At 38.3% G+C, this 16,275-nt stretch overlaps 1 protein-coding gene across 1 annotated transcript in view; it reads right to left on the bottom strand.

The window, feature by feature from the left end:
- The window catches only part of VEPH1 (ventricular zone expressed PH domain containing 1), a 258,723-nt gene that overhangs the window by 53,114 nt on the left and 189,334 nt on the right, over positions 1 to 16,275 (bottom strand). The window contains exon 9 of the mRNA XM_055569246.1: positions 968 to 1,107. Within this exon, the coding sequence (XP_055425221.1) occupies positions 968 to 1,107 (140 nt within the window). The remainder of the gene's footprint in view (positions 1 to 967; positions 1,108 to 16,275) is intronic.

The raw sequence follows: 16,275 nt of genomic DNA, 5'->3' as shown, positions 1-16,275 counted from the left end.
TAAATTGTCTCTTTTCTTTCTTAATTGTTATAGTTCCACTTTACAACTATGATACATTCAGCATTAAAATTCATTTTTTTCTTAATAAACCTGCCCCATTTTATAAAGAAATATAACTGTCTGATTAGTGACTTTCATTGGGACTATTACAGAAATATTTTATTGATAGAAGTAAAGAAACTTATTATTACTTGGCCTAATTTTTAACCATTTTGTAACATTTGCATTCTCCTTTTTCTGCCTCTACCCTCTCTGTTCCTGCCAGCAATCCCCATTTCGTTTTAAACACAAGTGAAGACCACTGGGTCAGGAGTCAGGCAGTCTGAGTTCTGTCCTTCAATTTGCTTATTTGGAAAAATGATGTCTAAGATTCCTCCTATTACTAACATTTTGTAATCCATATTCAAATTTTATTGAAAGTTTAATGCATTCAAGATAAGCATTTCCAAACAAGAATCTTTTTTTGGTGCTAAAAATCTTTGTATCAAATTCTTTGTTGTTTAAACTCCTCTTTATGTAACTTTACCTCTATATGTAAATTCTATATAGAAAAGTGGCATTCCAGTGTTTTAACAATGTCAAAAAAGATATGCTGACTCCAGAGTTATTTGGAGACTGGGAAATAATGGCTAGCTCTCCATAAGGAAAGCTGTCCACCCCCAGTAAGTGATTTTTTGTTGTTATCATTGAACAAAAAATATTTTCCCATTTATTCTTTTTTTTTTTTTTAGAGTGAAAAGATATTCAAGATAATAATAGGCTTGTCTTCCTGATTACTAATCTAGGGCCTTTTATAAGGAAACTATCCTAAAATATAGAAAAAAATCCATGTTAAAAATTACTAATGAAATGTGTATGCATTGTTATTATTTGCATATTACTCTGGTCAAAGAGTAATTCAGTAAAAATGATTATAAACTCATACCTGGCTCATTAAGGAGCCATGTTGAACTTGAATTATACATACCTGCTGAAACAGGAACATGATTTGGATCCATGGCTGAGGTTCTTGACTGATGAGAATAAAACTGGATTTACTGTAGAGGCAGTAATGACCCTTCAGGGAACAAGTGAAGAACAGCTTTGCTACACAACTTCTAACAGAATCTGGAAACAAATAAACATAGCATTAAACATTAGATTCTTCCCAGAGTTACACCTTATACTGCAACATACAAACACCTTTAGAAATACATTCTTTAGTTTTCAGTCTGTGAGTTAATAGTTTCAACAACTGTCGATTTGGGAGTAGATCCATCTTATGGAATGTAGATTAATATGAAGTTGCTTCAAGCAAGTGTATTCAATCCCTCTTTCTTTTTTATTAACAATGCATGAGAAGTCTCAAAGCAAGTCACAATGGAGGAAAAAAAACTCATACCAATGAAAAGGGAGACAGGTGTCATTTCCATCTGAGTGGGCACTTTGAAATGATAACCTGGGAAGTATAAGCAAATGAATGAAGGAAATCCAGGCATTTGTCTGGGCAGAGATGGTGTGCCATGGCCAGAGCACTGTTATCTTGGTTACACAGAGGCCGCAGAGACAACCTCCAGAATAACTCTAGTCAGGAATGTGGCTTCCTGTGAACGGGTCTGGTTTGAGAAGGTCATTTCATCTTGAAGAGTTTCAGCAGGAAAACTTAAAGCAATCATCTTTAGGGGCAAGAAAGTGGGGGAACATGGTGGTGGTAGCATAGAGCAGAGGTAGTGAAGAACTGTGTTGAGGAATCATTTGATATTTACAACCCTACAAGATAGGTATTAATTTTTTTTTTTTTTCAGTTGCCACACATGGGATCTAGTTCCCTGACCAGGGATCAAACCCAGGGATTTGGGAGCACAGAGGTTTGGCCACTGGACCACCAGAGAACTCCCCAGGTGTTAACTCTTTCTGTTGTAAATATGAGGAAACCTAGCCCATTAACTCCTGCCTGGAAAACCCCATGGATGGAGGAGCCTGATGGGCTGCAGTCCATGGGGTCGCTGGGAGTTGGACATGACTGAGCGACTTCACTTTCACTTTTCACTTTCATGCATTGGAGAAGGAAATGGCAACCCACTCCAGTGTTCTTGCCTGGAGAATCCCAGGGACGGGGGAGCCTAGTGGGCTGTCGTCCATGGGGTCACACAGAGTTGGACACGACTGAAGTCACTTAGCAGCAGCAGCCCATTAAAGGGTCAGCTTATTAAGCCATCGTGACTGCCTTGTTCAGCTCTCTAGCTCTGGCATGTGGCGTACAATAGGTGCTCTAAAGAGAGTATCTGCAGAGATGAATGAGGCTCAAGGATCCAGAAAAAATCACTCAATTCTGCCCAGTCTGTGGCAGAACCAGGATTTGAACTCAGACAAACTTTTGCCACATTGAGATGCTTTAGGCCCTATCATACTAGGAATTTTAAAATCTGCAGAGTAATATTGATAGTTCATGGGGTAGTTATTGTTTCAGAATTAATCTGACATTTTAAAGAGATATTTTGAAAGTAGATTCATCATGCCCTACTAGCAAAAACAGAAATGGACTAGAGTTTATTAAAAGTTGATGGGAACCCTAATTAGAAGGTAGAGTCAGTCCCATCCATGAGAGTATATGGAGTTCCCTAGAGAATTGTGGGGAGGTGGGCAGCTTAACTATGCACAGTCAGGGCTCAGGCCTGAAGGAATAACAGGCTTTTGGGGAAGAGTTTGGAAGATTTAAAGGAGGGTGGCCAATGACAGATCAAAGAAGAAGACACTGGAAACCGAACAATAAAGCCACAGGGCAATTTAGAAATATATTTAGAAATCTTAGTAAGTAACAGCTTTCTGTGTGATTCTCTCCATTGGTATGAAAGAGGACTAGCTTTCATGAAGTTTATTGTTTGGGGAAATTTGATCATTCAAAAGCCTTGTATGAAATCAGAAATCATTTCTGCATTCTCTGGATGAACGGCTTACAAATTCAGTAGAAAAGACCAGGAGGCCTGTCACTGAAAATAAAAGACTTGTTAGAATAGAATAGAGCACAATATACACTTATTATTTGCCCTATCGGAAATTGTTTGACAATGGCAATTAAAAATACTTTTTTGGCACTGATGCTCTGAAAAATTGAATTTAATCAATACTAGAGAAGGCAGAAATCAAGTATTCCATAAGAGCACACACACACAAATGGTTCTACTAGAAATCAATCTAGCCATAATGGATATATTGAGACATCACTCTGTTAATAACTTCAACAACTGTCGATTTGGGAGCAGATCCATCTTATGGAATGTAGATTAAAATGAAGTTGCTTTAAGCAAGTGTATTAAATCCCTCTTTCTCTTTTGATTAACAATGCATAAGAAGTCTCCAAGCACGTTGCAAGGGAGGAAAAAAACACCTGCTTTAATCGAAAGATTCAAAAGGGCAAGTTCATTTGTATGAATCTGTGCAGTAGCTTGACAGTGTAAGCTGGACTTCAGGACTGTGCCATGAAAAAAAATGTTTTTATTTTTTTCCTTCTCCTAAATTACTCCTCATTCATGTTTTCTTTTGAAAATGAACATTGATTCAATTTATTTTACTTGTCTTGACCTATCAGCTTTCTATACACCAATGGTAGGGGTCCCAGATCACAGAAAATGGACAAAGTGGTAGAAGAGAGAGACCTTCACCTAGGAGTATATACAGTGACTATGAAAACACATTAGTGCTGTGATGTAAGCATTAGTTGCTCAGTTGTGTTTGACTCTTTGCAACCCCATGGACTGTAGCCCGCCAGGCTCCTCTGTCCATGGGATTCTCCAGGCAAGAATACTGCAGGGGGTTGCCATTTCCTTCTCCATCTGTGATGTAAGGGTTTGTTAATACTTTTAGTAAACTGGATCTGTTTCAATATTTTCCTCTTTTTTTTTTTTTCCCTGAGCTTTGCTGGATTAGAAAGTTTTCTCAATACTAACACTTAGTTGCTAATTTTTCTCTGTAATTTTCTCCCTCCTGTTCATTCCATGGTATTGAATGCTGAACATGCAATAAATGGTGTTGGATGAATGAATGGATGTCAGACACTGTGCAGAGACCAAGAGAAGCCATGATGTTGATGTTGCTCTTAAGAAGTTTACAGTAAAATGAGAGAAACACCTATAAATGATGGTTGTAAATTAAATCCATGGAGGGACAAGCAGTGCAGACCACTCAAAGTAAGCAGCTATTATCCTTGGGGAGCCAGGGGAGGCTTCATGGAGGAGGAAATATTTGAGATGACCTTGAAAGCTAACCAAGATTTTGAACTTAGAAAAAGTATGAGAGAGACAAGCATTTTAAGTGTAGGGAATACCCTGAAAAAAAAAAAATCACATAAAGCATGAATGTTCAAGGTAATTCCAGGTAGTAAGGTTAGTGTATCTGGGTTATTATGGTATTTTTTACTTATGCAACTGATGCTCAAACTGTTATTTATTTTTCTAGAAATGTTGAAGAGAGAGGAGGTCATGCTTTGATAAACACACACCAGATCTGATTGTTATTTCTTTACTTTTGGTATACTGTGGCTTATTTTTATTAAAAAAAATCAAAGATTTGGTTTGGTCTTTAAAAATATTGAAGTTAACATGAGCAGCAATAATTATAATACAATGTGTTGTAAGCTGAAATACCCAAAATATATACACATTACACATGGATAGCTTTAAATACATGAATGAAAATATAAGAGCATTTGTTCTTCTTTTTGAGTCAAAGTATTTTAAGAATCATTTTGGAATTCTTTTTTACTGAGCTTTGCTGAAGTAAAAAGTTCTCTCAACAATAACATTCAGTTGCTAATTTCTCTCTGTAATTTTCTCCCTCCTGTTCAATCCATGGTACTGAACAGTGGGCATGCAATAAGTGGTGTTGGATAATGAACGGGTATCAGACACTGTGTAGAGATCAAGAGAAGGCATGATGTTGACATTACTCTTAAGAAGTTTACAGCCGAATGGGAGAAACACCTATAACAATGATTGTAAATTAAGTTCATTGAGGGACATGCAATGCCAGCCACTCAGAGCAATGAGCAGCTGTTATTTTGGGGAGCCAGGGGAAGCTTCATGGAGGAGGAAACATTTGAGATGATCTTGAAAAAGGTTAATGTCAGTATTTTTAAGGACCAAACCAAATCCTTTGATTTTTTTTTTTTTTTACAAAAATAAGCTATAGTCTACCAAAAGTAAAGGAATAACAACAAAAAAAGGACTTTTTTTTCTTTTTCCCCCCACTTTTCTCCTACAGTTCATATGCTTTTATTCTTGCACTGCATTCACTGTACTGTTACAGTTTTATTAATGATATTTTTAAATAAGGTTTCATTTTACAATACTTTTAGATTTATAGAAAAATTACATGTATAATTATTATACATATTGTATATAATTACAATTATAATGAAATGAAAGTTGCTCAGTTGTTTCTGATTCTTTGCAACCTCATGGACTGCAGCCCACAAGGCTCCTCTGTTCATGAAATTCTCCAGGCAAGAATACTGGAGTAGGGAGCCTTTCCCTTCTCCAGGGGATCTTGCTGATCCAGGGATCAAACCTGTATCTCCTGCACTGCAGGCAGATTCTTTACTGTCTGAGCCACCAGGGAAGCCATTATTTACAGTATATGAATATGTGATTATTATATATTTACATATTGTATTAAATTACAATATATAGAGTTCTCTATATACTTTATATTTGATTTATCCTGTTATTAGTATCTTAAGTTGGTATGATATTGTTTGTTATAATTAATAAACCAAGGTGCATGAGTGCATGCATGCTCAGTCACTTCTGTCGTGTCCCTCTTTGTGACCCTATGGACTGTAGCCTACCAGTCTCCTTTGTCCATGGAATTTCCCAGGCAAGAATACTGGAGTGGGTTGCCATGCCCGGCTCCAGGGGATCTTCCCAACCCAGGGGTCAAACCCATATCTCCTGCATCTTCTGCATTGCAGGGGGATTCTTTACCGCTGAGCCACCAGGGAAGCCCTAATAAACCAATATTGACACATTATTTTTATTCAGATTTCCTTAGTTTATACTTAGTGTCTTTTTTTCTATTCCAGGATCCCTCACAACATTATTCATTATGTCTCCTTTGGCTCCTCTGGGCTGTGACAATTTCTCAGACTTTCCATGTGTTTGATGATCTTGAGAATTTTTTTGACCTTGAGAGTTTTGCAGAGTACTTTTGCTAGATATTTTTTAAAATGTTTCTTAGCTGGGATTTGTCTGTTTTTCTCATGAGTAGACTGAGATTTCCAATTTAGGGGAGGGAAACCAGAGAGGTAAATTGCCATTTTGCTCGTATCAGATGGAGAGTACATTTATCTACATGACTGATGACTAGGGACGTTGACCTTGAACATCTGGTTGAGGTAGTGTTTACCAGGTTTCTCCACTATAAAGTTCTCTTCCCCCAACCCCTACTTTCCACATTGCCCTCTCTGAAAAGAAGTCACAATGCGTAACCCATACTTAAAGAGTTGGGGGTAGCTTCACCTCCTGAGGGCAGAATAGCTACATAAATCATGTGGAATTCTGCACAAATTTGTCTCTTCCTCTTCTGGTTATTACATTCAAATTATTTAGTCATTTTTTTCTATCAGTATGTACTCATGGATATTTATTTTATAATTCAACATTATTTTACTTATTCCGTTGCTCTGATTGTTCCAGATTTGGCCACAGGGAGCTCTTTCAGTTGGCTCCTGTGTCCACTGCGTGCTAACTCACTTCAGTCATGTCTGACTCTTTGCAACCCAATGAACTGTAGCCCACTAGTCTCCTCTGTCCATGGAATTTCCCAGGCAAGAATACTGGAATGAGTTGCCATTTCCTCCTCCAGGGGACCTTCCTGATCCAGGAATCAAACCCGTGCCTCTTACATTGCCTGCATAGGCAAGCAGGTTCTGTATTACTAGTGCCACCTGGGAAGCCCTGTGTCCATTGGATACTCTGCCATCATTATGTGTGTGGATTTTTGTTTGTTTTTTAAAATCACTTCCTTACTTACATCTTACATACAAGATGCTCCAGGCTCATTTTGCATGTTTTCTTCCCTGTCTTAGAATTAGCTGTTTCTCTAAGGAGTTTTGGTTTTTTCACTGAAGAATTGTGTTAGAAACTAAGATCTAGGTATTGGGTATGTTTGTTGCTACTGGGGTATCATTGTTCTTTAGTCCCTTCAGGTGATAGAGCAGGGAAATTATGTGTGTATATAGGCATGTATCTGTTTATAAGTATTTCTATATGCAACCATCTGTATTTATATTAAGGTAGACATGAGTTTGGGCTTCTCAGCTAGCAGTAGTGGTAAAGAACCCACCTGCCAATGCAGGAGACATAAGAGATGCAGGTTCGATCCCTGGGTTGGGACAATCCACTGGAGGAGGGCATGGAAACCCACTCGAGTATTCTTGCCTGGAGAATCCCATAGACTGAGGAGCTTGGAGGGCTACAGTTCATAGGGTCACAAAGAGTCAGACATGACTGAAGTGACTTAGCATGCGTGCATGAAAATATGAGTTCATATTGTGGTTTCAGTTATAATTCATTACCACATGTATCATTTTAGACTCCATGCCTTGCTTACCTGTTAACTCTCGCTTCAACAGCGAGAAGCCTGAGTCCCACTGTTAGTATTTTTATCTCTGTCAACTGTAGGAAGCACAGTTCTTTTCCTCTCCCTTTCCCTATCTTTCCCTCCCTTCTTTCCTTTCTCCCTCCTTTCTCTCTTACAAATAGTTGTGTATTTAGTATCCACCAAAGTATCTGTCAAAATTCTCTAAGCCAGGCTTCAGCATTACGTGAACCGTGAACTTCCTGATGTTCAAGCTGGTTTTAGAAAAGGCAGAGGAACCAGAGATCAAATTGCCAACATCCGCTGGATCATGGAAAAAGCAAGAGAGTTCCAGAAAAACATCCATTTCTGCTTTATTGACTATGCCAAAGCCTTTGACTGTGTGGATCACAATAAGCTGTGGAAAATTCTGAAAGAGATGGGAATACCAGTCTACCTGACCTGCCTCTTGAGAAATCTGTATGCAGGTCAGAAAGCAACAGTTTAGAACTGGACATGGAACAAAAGACTGGTTCTAAATAGGAAAAGGAGTATGTCAAGGCTGTATATTGTCACCCTGCTTATTTAACTTATATGCAGAGTACATTATGAGAAACGCTGGTCTGGAAGAAGCACAAGCTGGAATCAAGATTGCCAGGAGAAATATCAATAACCTCAGATATGCAGATGACACCACCCTTAAGGCAGAAAGGGAAGAGGAACTAAAAAGCCTCTTGATGAAAGTGTAAGTGGAGAGTGAAAAAGTTGGCTTAAAGCTCAACATTCAGAAAACAAAGATCATGGCATCCAGTTCCATCACTTCATGGGAAATAGATGGGGAAACAGCGGAAACAGTGTCAGACTTTATTTTTCTGGGCTCCAAAATCACTGCAGATGGTGACTGAAGCCATGAAATTAAAAGACACTTACTCCTTGGAAGGAAAGTTATGACCAACCTAGATAGCGTATTCAAAAGCAGAGACATTACTTTGCCAACAAAGGTCCATCTAGTCAAGGCTATGGTTTTTCCTGTGGTCACGTATGGATGTAAGAGTTGGACTGTGAAGAAGGCTGAGCACTGAAGAATTGATGCTTTTGAACTGTGGTGTTGGAGAAGACTCTTGAGAGTCCCTTGGACTGCAAGGAGATCCAACCAGTCCAGTGCTGGGTGTTCATTGGAAGTACTGATGCTGAAGCTGAAACTCCAATACTTTGGCCACCTCATGTGAAGAGTTGACTCATTGGCATGACTCCCTGATGCTGGGAGGGATTGGGGGCAAGAGGAGAAGGGGATGACAGAGGATGAGATGGCTGGGTGGCATCACTGACTCGATGGACGTGAGTCTGAGTTAACTCCAGGAGTTGGTGATGGACAGGGAGGCCTGGCGTGCTGGGATTCATGGGGTCGCAAAGAGTCGGACACGACTGAGCGACTGAACTGAACTGAACTGAAAGTATCTGGCATTGAGAAGCCTACCTCAAAACATAATAATGATATTTTATTATATTCTTTCTGCTTCTTTCTGGAGCAATATTCCCATGAAAATAATAAGAAATAAAAATAGTAATAATACAATATTAATTTTCATGTTAAAATTTTATCTTAATTTTAACTAAGCATTCCACATCATCATATCTGGCATGAAAGATGTAGCTATTTGTTAATCTGAACATTCTTCATTAGTTTCAGTTCAGTCGCTCAGTTGTGTCCAACTCTTTACAACCCCACGGACTACAGTACACCAGGCTTCCCTGTCCATTACCAACTCCTGGACCCTACTCAAACTCATGTCCATAGCATCAGTGATGCCACCCGCGATCTCATCCTCTGTTGTCCCTTTCTACTCCCACCTTAAATCTTTCCCAGAATTAGGGTCTTTTCCAATGAGTTGATTCTTCGCATCAGGTGGCCAAAGTATTGGAGTTTCAGCTTCAGCATCAGTCCTTCCAGTGAACATTCAGGACTGACTTCCATTAGGATTGACTGGTTGGATCTCCTAGCAGTCCAAGGGACTCTCAGAGTCCTTTCCAACACCACAGTTCAAAAGCATCAATTCTTCAGCACTCAGCTTTCTTTATAGTCCAGCTCTCACATCCATACATGACTACTGGAAAAACTATAGCTTTGACTGCTGCTGCTGCTACTGCTGCTAAGTCACTTCAGTCGTGTCCGACTCTGTGTGACCCCATAGACGGCAGCCCACCAGGCTCCCCCGTCCATGGGATTTTCCAGGCAAGAGTACTGGAATGGGGTCCATTGCCTTCTCCAATGCATGAAAGTGAAAAGTGAATGTGAAGTCGCTCAGTCGTGTCCGACTCTTAGCGACCCCATGGACTGCAGCCCTCCAGGCTCCTCCGTCCATGGGATTTTCCAAGCAAGAGTACTGGAGTGGGGTGCCATTGCCTTCTCCATAGCTTTGACTAGATAGACCTTTGCTGACAAAGTAATGTCTCTGCTTTGTAATATGCTATCTAGGCTGGTCCTAACTTTTCTTCCAAGGAGCAAGCGTCTTTTAATTTCATGGCTGCAGTCACCATGTGCAGGATTTGGGAGCCAGAAAAAATAAAGTCTGTCACTGTTTCCATTGTTTCCCCATCTATTTGCCATGAAGTGATGGGACCAGATGCCATGATCTTCGTTTTTTTCATGTTCCTCTTTCACTTTCATCAAGAGGCTTTTTAGTTCCTCTTCCCTTTCTGCCATAAGGGTGGTGTCATCTGCATATCTGAGGTTATGGATATTTATCCAGGCAATCTTGATTGCACCTTGTGCTTCATCCAACACTGCATTTTGCATGATGTACTCTGCATAGAAGTTAAATAAGCAAGATGACAACATACAGCCCTGATGTACTCCTTTTCCGATTTGGAACCAGTCTGTTGTTCCATGACCAGTTCTAACTGCTGCTTCCTGACCTGCATACAGATTTCTCAGGATGCAGGTAAAGTGGTCTGGTAGTCCCATCTCTTTCAGAATTTTCCAGTTTGTTGTGATCCACACAGTCAAAGGTTTTGGCGTAGTCAATAAAGCAAAAGTAGATATTTTTCTGGAACTCTCTTGCTTTTTCGATGATCCAACGGATGGTGGCATTTAGTCTCTGGTTCCTCTGCCTTTTCTAAATCCAGCTTGAACATCTGGAAGTTCACAGTTCACATACTGTTAAAGCCTGGCTTGGAGAATTTTGAGGATTACTTTGCTAGCGTGTGAGATGAGTGCAGTTGTACGGTAGTTTGAGCATTCTTCTGCATTGCCTTTTGGGGGGGGGCTGGAATGAAAACTGACCTTTTCCAGTCCTGTGGCCACTGCTGAGTTTTTCACATTTGCTGGCATATTGAGTGTAGCACTTTCACAGCATCATCTTTTAGGATTTGAAATAGCTCAACTGGAATTCCATCACCTCCACTAGCTTTGCTCATAGTGATGCTTCCTAAGGCCCATTTGACTGTGCATTCCAGGATGTCTGGCTCTAGGTGAGTGATCACACCATCATGGTTATCTGGGTCATGAACATCTTTTTTGTACAGTTCTGTATATTCTTGCTACCTCTTTTTAATATCTTCTACTTCTGTTAGGTCCATATCATTTCTGTCCTTTATTGTCCTTATCTTTGCATGAAATGTTCCCTTGGTATCTCTAATTTTCTTGAAGAGATCTCTAGTCTTTCCCAAGCTATTGTTTTCCTCTATTTCTTTGCATTGATCACTGAGGAAGGCTTTCTTATCTCTCCTTGCTATTCTTTGGAACTCTGCATTCGGATGGGTGTATCTTTCCTTTTCTCCTTTGCTTTTCGCTTCGCTTCTTTTCTCAACTATTTGTAAGGCCTTGTCAGACAACCATTTTGCCTTTTTGTGTTTCTTTTTCCTGGGAATGGTCCTGATCACTGCCTCCTGTACAATGTCCTTAGTTTAACCATTTGTATTTTAGCTATATTCTAAATGCTATAATATTGTTATTATATGCTATAATATTAAATATTAATATAATATTAAATATTAAATATAAATATTAAATATGCTATAATAATCTTGTTATTATCCCAGTAAAGAAATAATTCTTTATTCATTTTATGGTTGTAAAACATTAATGTAAGAAAAACTAGAACTATAAATCTACCAATTAACATTTTAGAAAGCCTTTATTAGAATTAGAAATATTAGAAATTAGAAATAGTACTAAATGATATCATAACATTTTGGAAAAGAATTATAGTCTACCACCATACCACCTCTGAATGCACCTAATCTTGTCAAAAAGGAGTTATAATTTATGACAATATTTTAAAAGTCTAGTGGAAATTTGAAATCAAGAAAATCATAATCAAAAATAAAAATAAGATTTTATTGTGTGTGTGTGTGTACTACTTAAAATATTAGAGTAAGTTGATGTGTGGAATAACAAATATCAGTATTCACTTTTGTACCAATCATTCCATTAAATGTTTTATATAATTATCACTTAATCCTCATAATTATCTATTAGTATCTCTTTTCACTTAAGGGGTTAAAGAGTTAGAGTTAAATGACTTAATCAAGTGAGACAGAGCCAGGTTTTAGACCCAAGTTCCTTAAAATGTTAAGTCCCATGTGAACTTAAAATGTTAAGTTCACAAAGTGATATGACCTCCTGCAAAGTCATATTGTTTAATGGTCTTGAACATCCCTGGTTGAGCTATCTGTAGCTTCTGCAGGGAGAGGATGGAGAATCCAAAATAAACTGCCAGTACCTTTAACAAGACAACATAAGTTGTTCTGGCTTAGAAATATAACCTAAGGTATTAATTTCTATGCAATTATTATATAGTCAACATAATTCTCTAACATGAGGGTAAGACAAACCTTTTCATAAACCTAAAAAGCTGTGGAAAATCAATAAAGAGAAGCTCTTTATAGGCCTGTGTGAATTGGGAATAACTGGTCTCTTTTATCCTCAAATGTGGTAGGAGGAAGTAAAGAGGATTCTAAACTCAGAGGGAATAAACAAGATAACTGGGCTTAGAGCTCTTGGAGGTAGAGAAAGCTGTAGAAAAAAGTGAAGGAGTACTGTGGTGGTAACTGTGATGCCCTGAGATTCTCTGCAAACAGTTGATAACTTTGACTATTTTTCTAAATATACTGGATCTGAGAAACACACCATTCTTTTTGGGAGATGAGACACTTAATAATGCATCTCCCAGGGTGGTCCTTATATCTAATCCATGCCATTATATACTTTTTATTTAGCAATAAGTGCCTTTTATGAATAAAAATAGAGTATGACTTCGATTTTTTTATAGTAAGTAGAAATATGAAAGAGTTGGCTTTATTTCTTGGAAAAAGAAATCTTAACTCTTTTGAATTCTTTACCAAACTTATAATTTGAAAGCTCTCTCCCAGCTAAATAAGGGCCAAATGAATGTGTTTGGCTTATTTCCCAGATTTTAAACTGAAATATTCTTCTCCATATCTAAACTATATTTCTAGAATGATTTATAAAAACTCAAACACAGGAATATCTCTGAAGAAATTGCTGGATTGAAAGTATTCACACATTGAACATATCATAGATAAGCAACAAATTCAGAGAAGGCATTTGAAGAGCTTGCTAGCTAATTTTCATTTACAACTTGCTTTGAGGGCTTCCCTAGTGGCTCAGACGGTAAAGAATTCACCTGCAATGTGAGAGACCTGGGTTTGATCCCTGGGTTAGGAAGATCACTTGGAGGAGGGCATGGCAACCCATTCCAGTATCCTTCCTTGGTGAATCCCTAAGGACAGAGGAGCCTGGCAGGCTATAGTCCATTGGGTCGCAAAGAGTTAGACATGACTGAATGACTAACACTTTGACTTGCTTCATACCTAGGTTTAAGTATAACTGCTGCTGCTGCTGCTAAGTTGCTTCAGTCGTGTCCGACTCTGTGCGACCCCATAGTCTGCAGCCCATCAGGCTCCCCCGTCCCTGGGATTCTCCAGACAAAAACACTGGAGTGGGTTGCCATTTCCTTCTCCAATGCATGAAAGTGAAAAGTGAGAAGTGAAAGGGAAGTCGCTCAGTCGTGTCTGACTCTTCGCAACCCCATGGACTGCAGCCTACCAGGATCCTCCGTCCATGGGATTTTCCAGGCAAGAGTACTGGAGTGGGGTGCCATTGCCTTCTCTGAGAAGTGTAACAGATTACAACAAATCCTTGTAAAGTAGGTTTAGTTATCTCCACTTTTGCTGTTGTTTGGTCACTAAGTCATGTCTGACTCTTTTGCAACCCCATGGACTGTAGCCCACCAGGCTCCTCTGTCCCTGGAATTTCCCAGGCAAGAATACTGGAGTGGGTTGCCATTTCCTTCTCTAGGGGATCTTCCTGACCCAGGGATCAAATCCACATCTCTATACTGGCAGATGGATTCTTTTCTGCTGAGCCACCAGGGAAGCCCTATCCTCACTTTATAGAGAAGGAAATCTCAACATCAAACTTCTAGGAAGCAGTTGAGCTGAATTTGAAAGTCTGTGCTCTTTCTAGTATATTATTGAACAGCTCAGATAAAATAGAGGTAATAGAGGTATCTAAAAAAGGAAATATTGTTCAATGGAAAAAATCACTGGCCCAGGAGTCAGACAACCAGGATCTTAGTGGGTAGACTCATGTTATCTTCTCTTATCTTCTGACTTATCTGTAAAAATGATGACAGGCCAAAGCTGATCTAAAGTGGACTTTTGAAAATTTTATGTTTCTAATTGCTTATTATCTTTCTTTTTCTCATATATTGTAAGCTCCATGAGGGTAGGGATATTTTATTATGGTAAAATAAATATAACACAAATTTCCCATTTTAACCATTTTTCAACGTCAGTTTAGTGGAATTTAAGTACATTTACATTGCTGTGCAATCACCACTGCCATCCATCTGCAGAACATTTCATCTGCCCCAACTGAAAATCTGTAAAACTCTAACTCTCCATTTTCCTCTCTCCCCAAACCCTGCAAACCACTATCCTGTTTTCTGCACTTATGAATTTGACTATTCTAAGTGCTTCATATAAGTGGGATCATATATAAAGGATCATATTTATCTTCTTGTGTCTAGCTTATTTCACTCAGTATAATGTCTTCATGTTTCATATATGTTGTAGAATGTATCAGAATTTTATTCCTCTTTAAGGCTGAGTAATTTTCCATTGTAGGCATAGAGCACATTTTGTTTATCTATCCATCATTCACCTGTCAATGGACCTTTCCACCTTTCAGCTAAACATGGGTGTACAAATATCTCTTTTAGATCCTGATCTCAATTCTTTTGGATATATAGCTGGAAGTAAGATTGTCAGGTCACATGGTGAATCTATGTTTAATTTTTTAGAAACTGCAATGCTAGGATGTACTTTTTAGCCTAGAAATTCTATGATTCAATGAGGGCCTATAGAGGCCCATGAAGAAATGTGTTTTTGATGATTGCGCAAAGCAGGGTTGCACATCTGCCAAGGCTGCCAGAACTTACTATCAAGTGCTCAGCGCAGGACAGACAGCAACAGGGTCTGCTGGAGTAGATTTCCCTCTTCTGTTTGACACTAGTCAGAGAGGACCCACTGAAACTATTTCTTCCAGTCTCCATTTAATTCTCCTATGATACATTTCAAATACATGGAATTCAAAATACTGATGCTGAATGAATGAATAATACTGTCATTTAACTATATAAATATTCTAAACTGGACAGAAAAAAAAATGGGAGGAAATGAAACTGGTAATTTGTCTGATGAGAACATTTTCAAAGTATTTTAAAAATCATGTTTTTGAAGTCAAACATAAATTATAATTTTGGGGGAAAAAAGCAGAACAAATTCATCACTTAAAAATACTCTTGCTTTTGCCTGGAAATAAAAAAATGGAACAAGACATCACAAGCCAGTGTGGACCACTTATCAAACTTTAATCCCATATGATTTGCAAAGTTAATTTTTATCTTAGGCTGGAATTACACTTTCCTGCCACTACCCTATTCAAGTTTAGCTGTTTTGAACAGAATAATAATTATTTCACAATTTTGATGCAGGAAATGAAGAAAAATGTTCCAAGGTAAAAAAAAAAAATAGATTCTCAAAAGTGACGATGAATTTCTGACATGAGTTTGAAATAATGAGTAATTCCTCAATGTCAAAAGACATTGGTTTAATCACCTTGGTATTTCCAGGGCTGGGTTCTATAGGTATAGAAATGTGATTTGTTAGCACACTAATGTGTGCTAAGGAAAGACTACCAAATTTCTCATTTGATAAGAATCTAGGGCAGGAAGGTGACAGGAAAGAGGACTGTCTCATTTTTACTAAGTTCTATTTATGACATTATTGACTGAGAAATATATGATCCCTTCTCAGAAGGTGGTTGGCCACTGGCCATATCACATGCATGTGTGTGCAACATCCCCACCCATGTTTTCCCACTCATGGCAAAAATTCCAGCCAGTGGTCAAACAAGCATGGCACATACTTTTGTTCTGAATCATCAGAATGGAATAAAATTCTTTTGCAAGTGATTGCCTTAATAATGCATTTTAAATTCAGAGACACAAGGGAAATTTGGTAATTTTATATTCAGAAATATGTAAAATATAGGTGTACAAAGTTCTATTTTGGAAAAAAAGAGTCAAAACATAGGTGTACAAAGTTCTATTTTGGAAAAAAAGAGTCAAAATTATGTACTAGTATATAAACCCAAATATTTATATAAATGTATGGGAGAAAGCTCTGCAAAAC

Source organism: Bubalus kerabau, chromosome 2 (assembly GCF_029407905.1).
Source record: "Bubalus kerabau isolate K-KA32 ecotype Philippines breed swamp buffalo chromosome 2, PCC_UOA_SB_1v2, whole genome shotgun sequence".
NCBI classification, from domain to species: Eukaryota; Metazoa; Chordata; class Mammalia; order Artiodactyla; family Bovidae; genus Bubalus; species Bubalus kerabau.
This window is presented reverse-complemented; position numbering and strand designations above follow the sequence as displayed.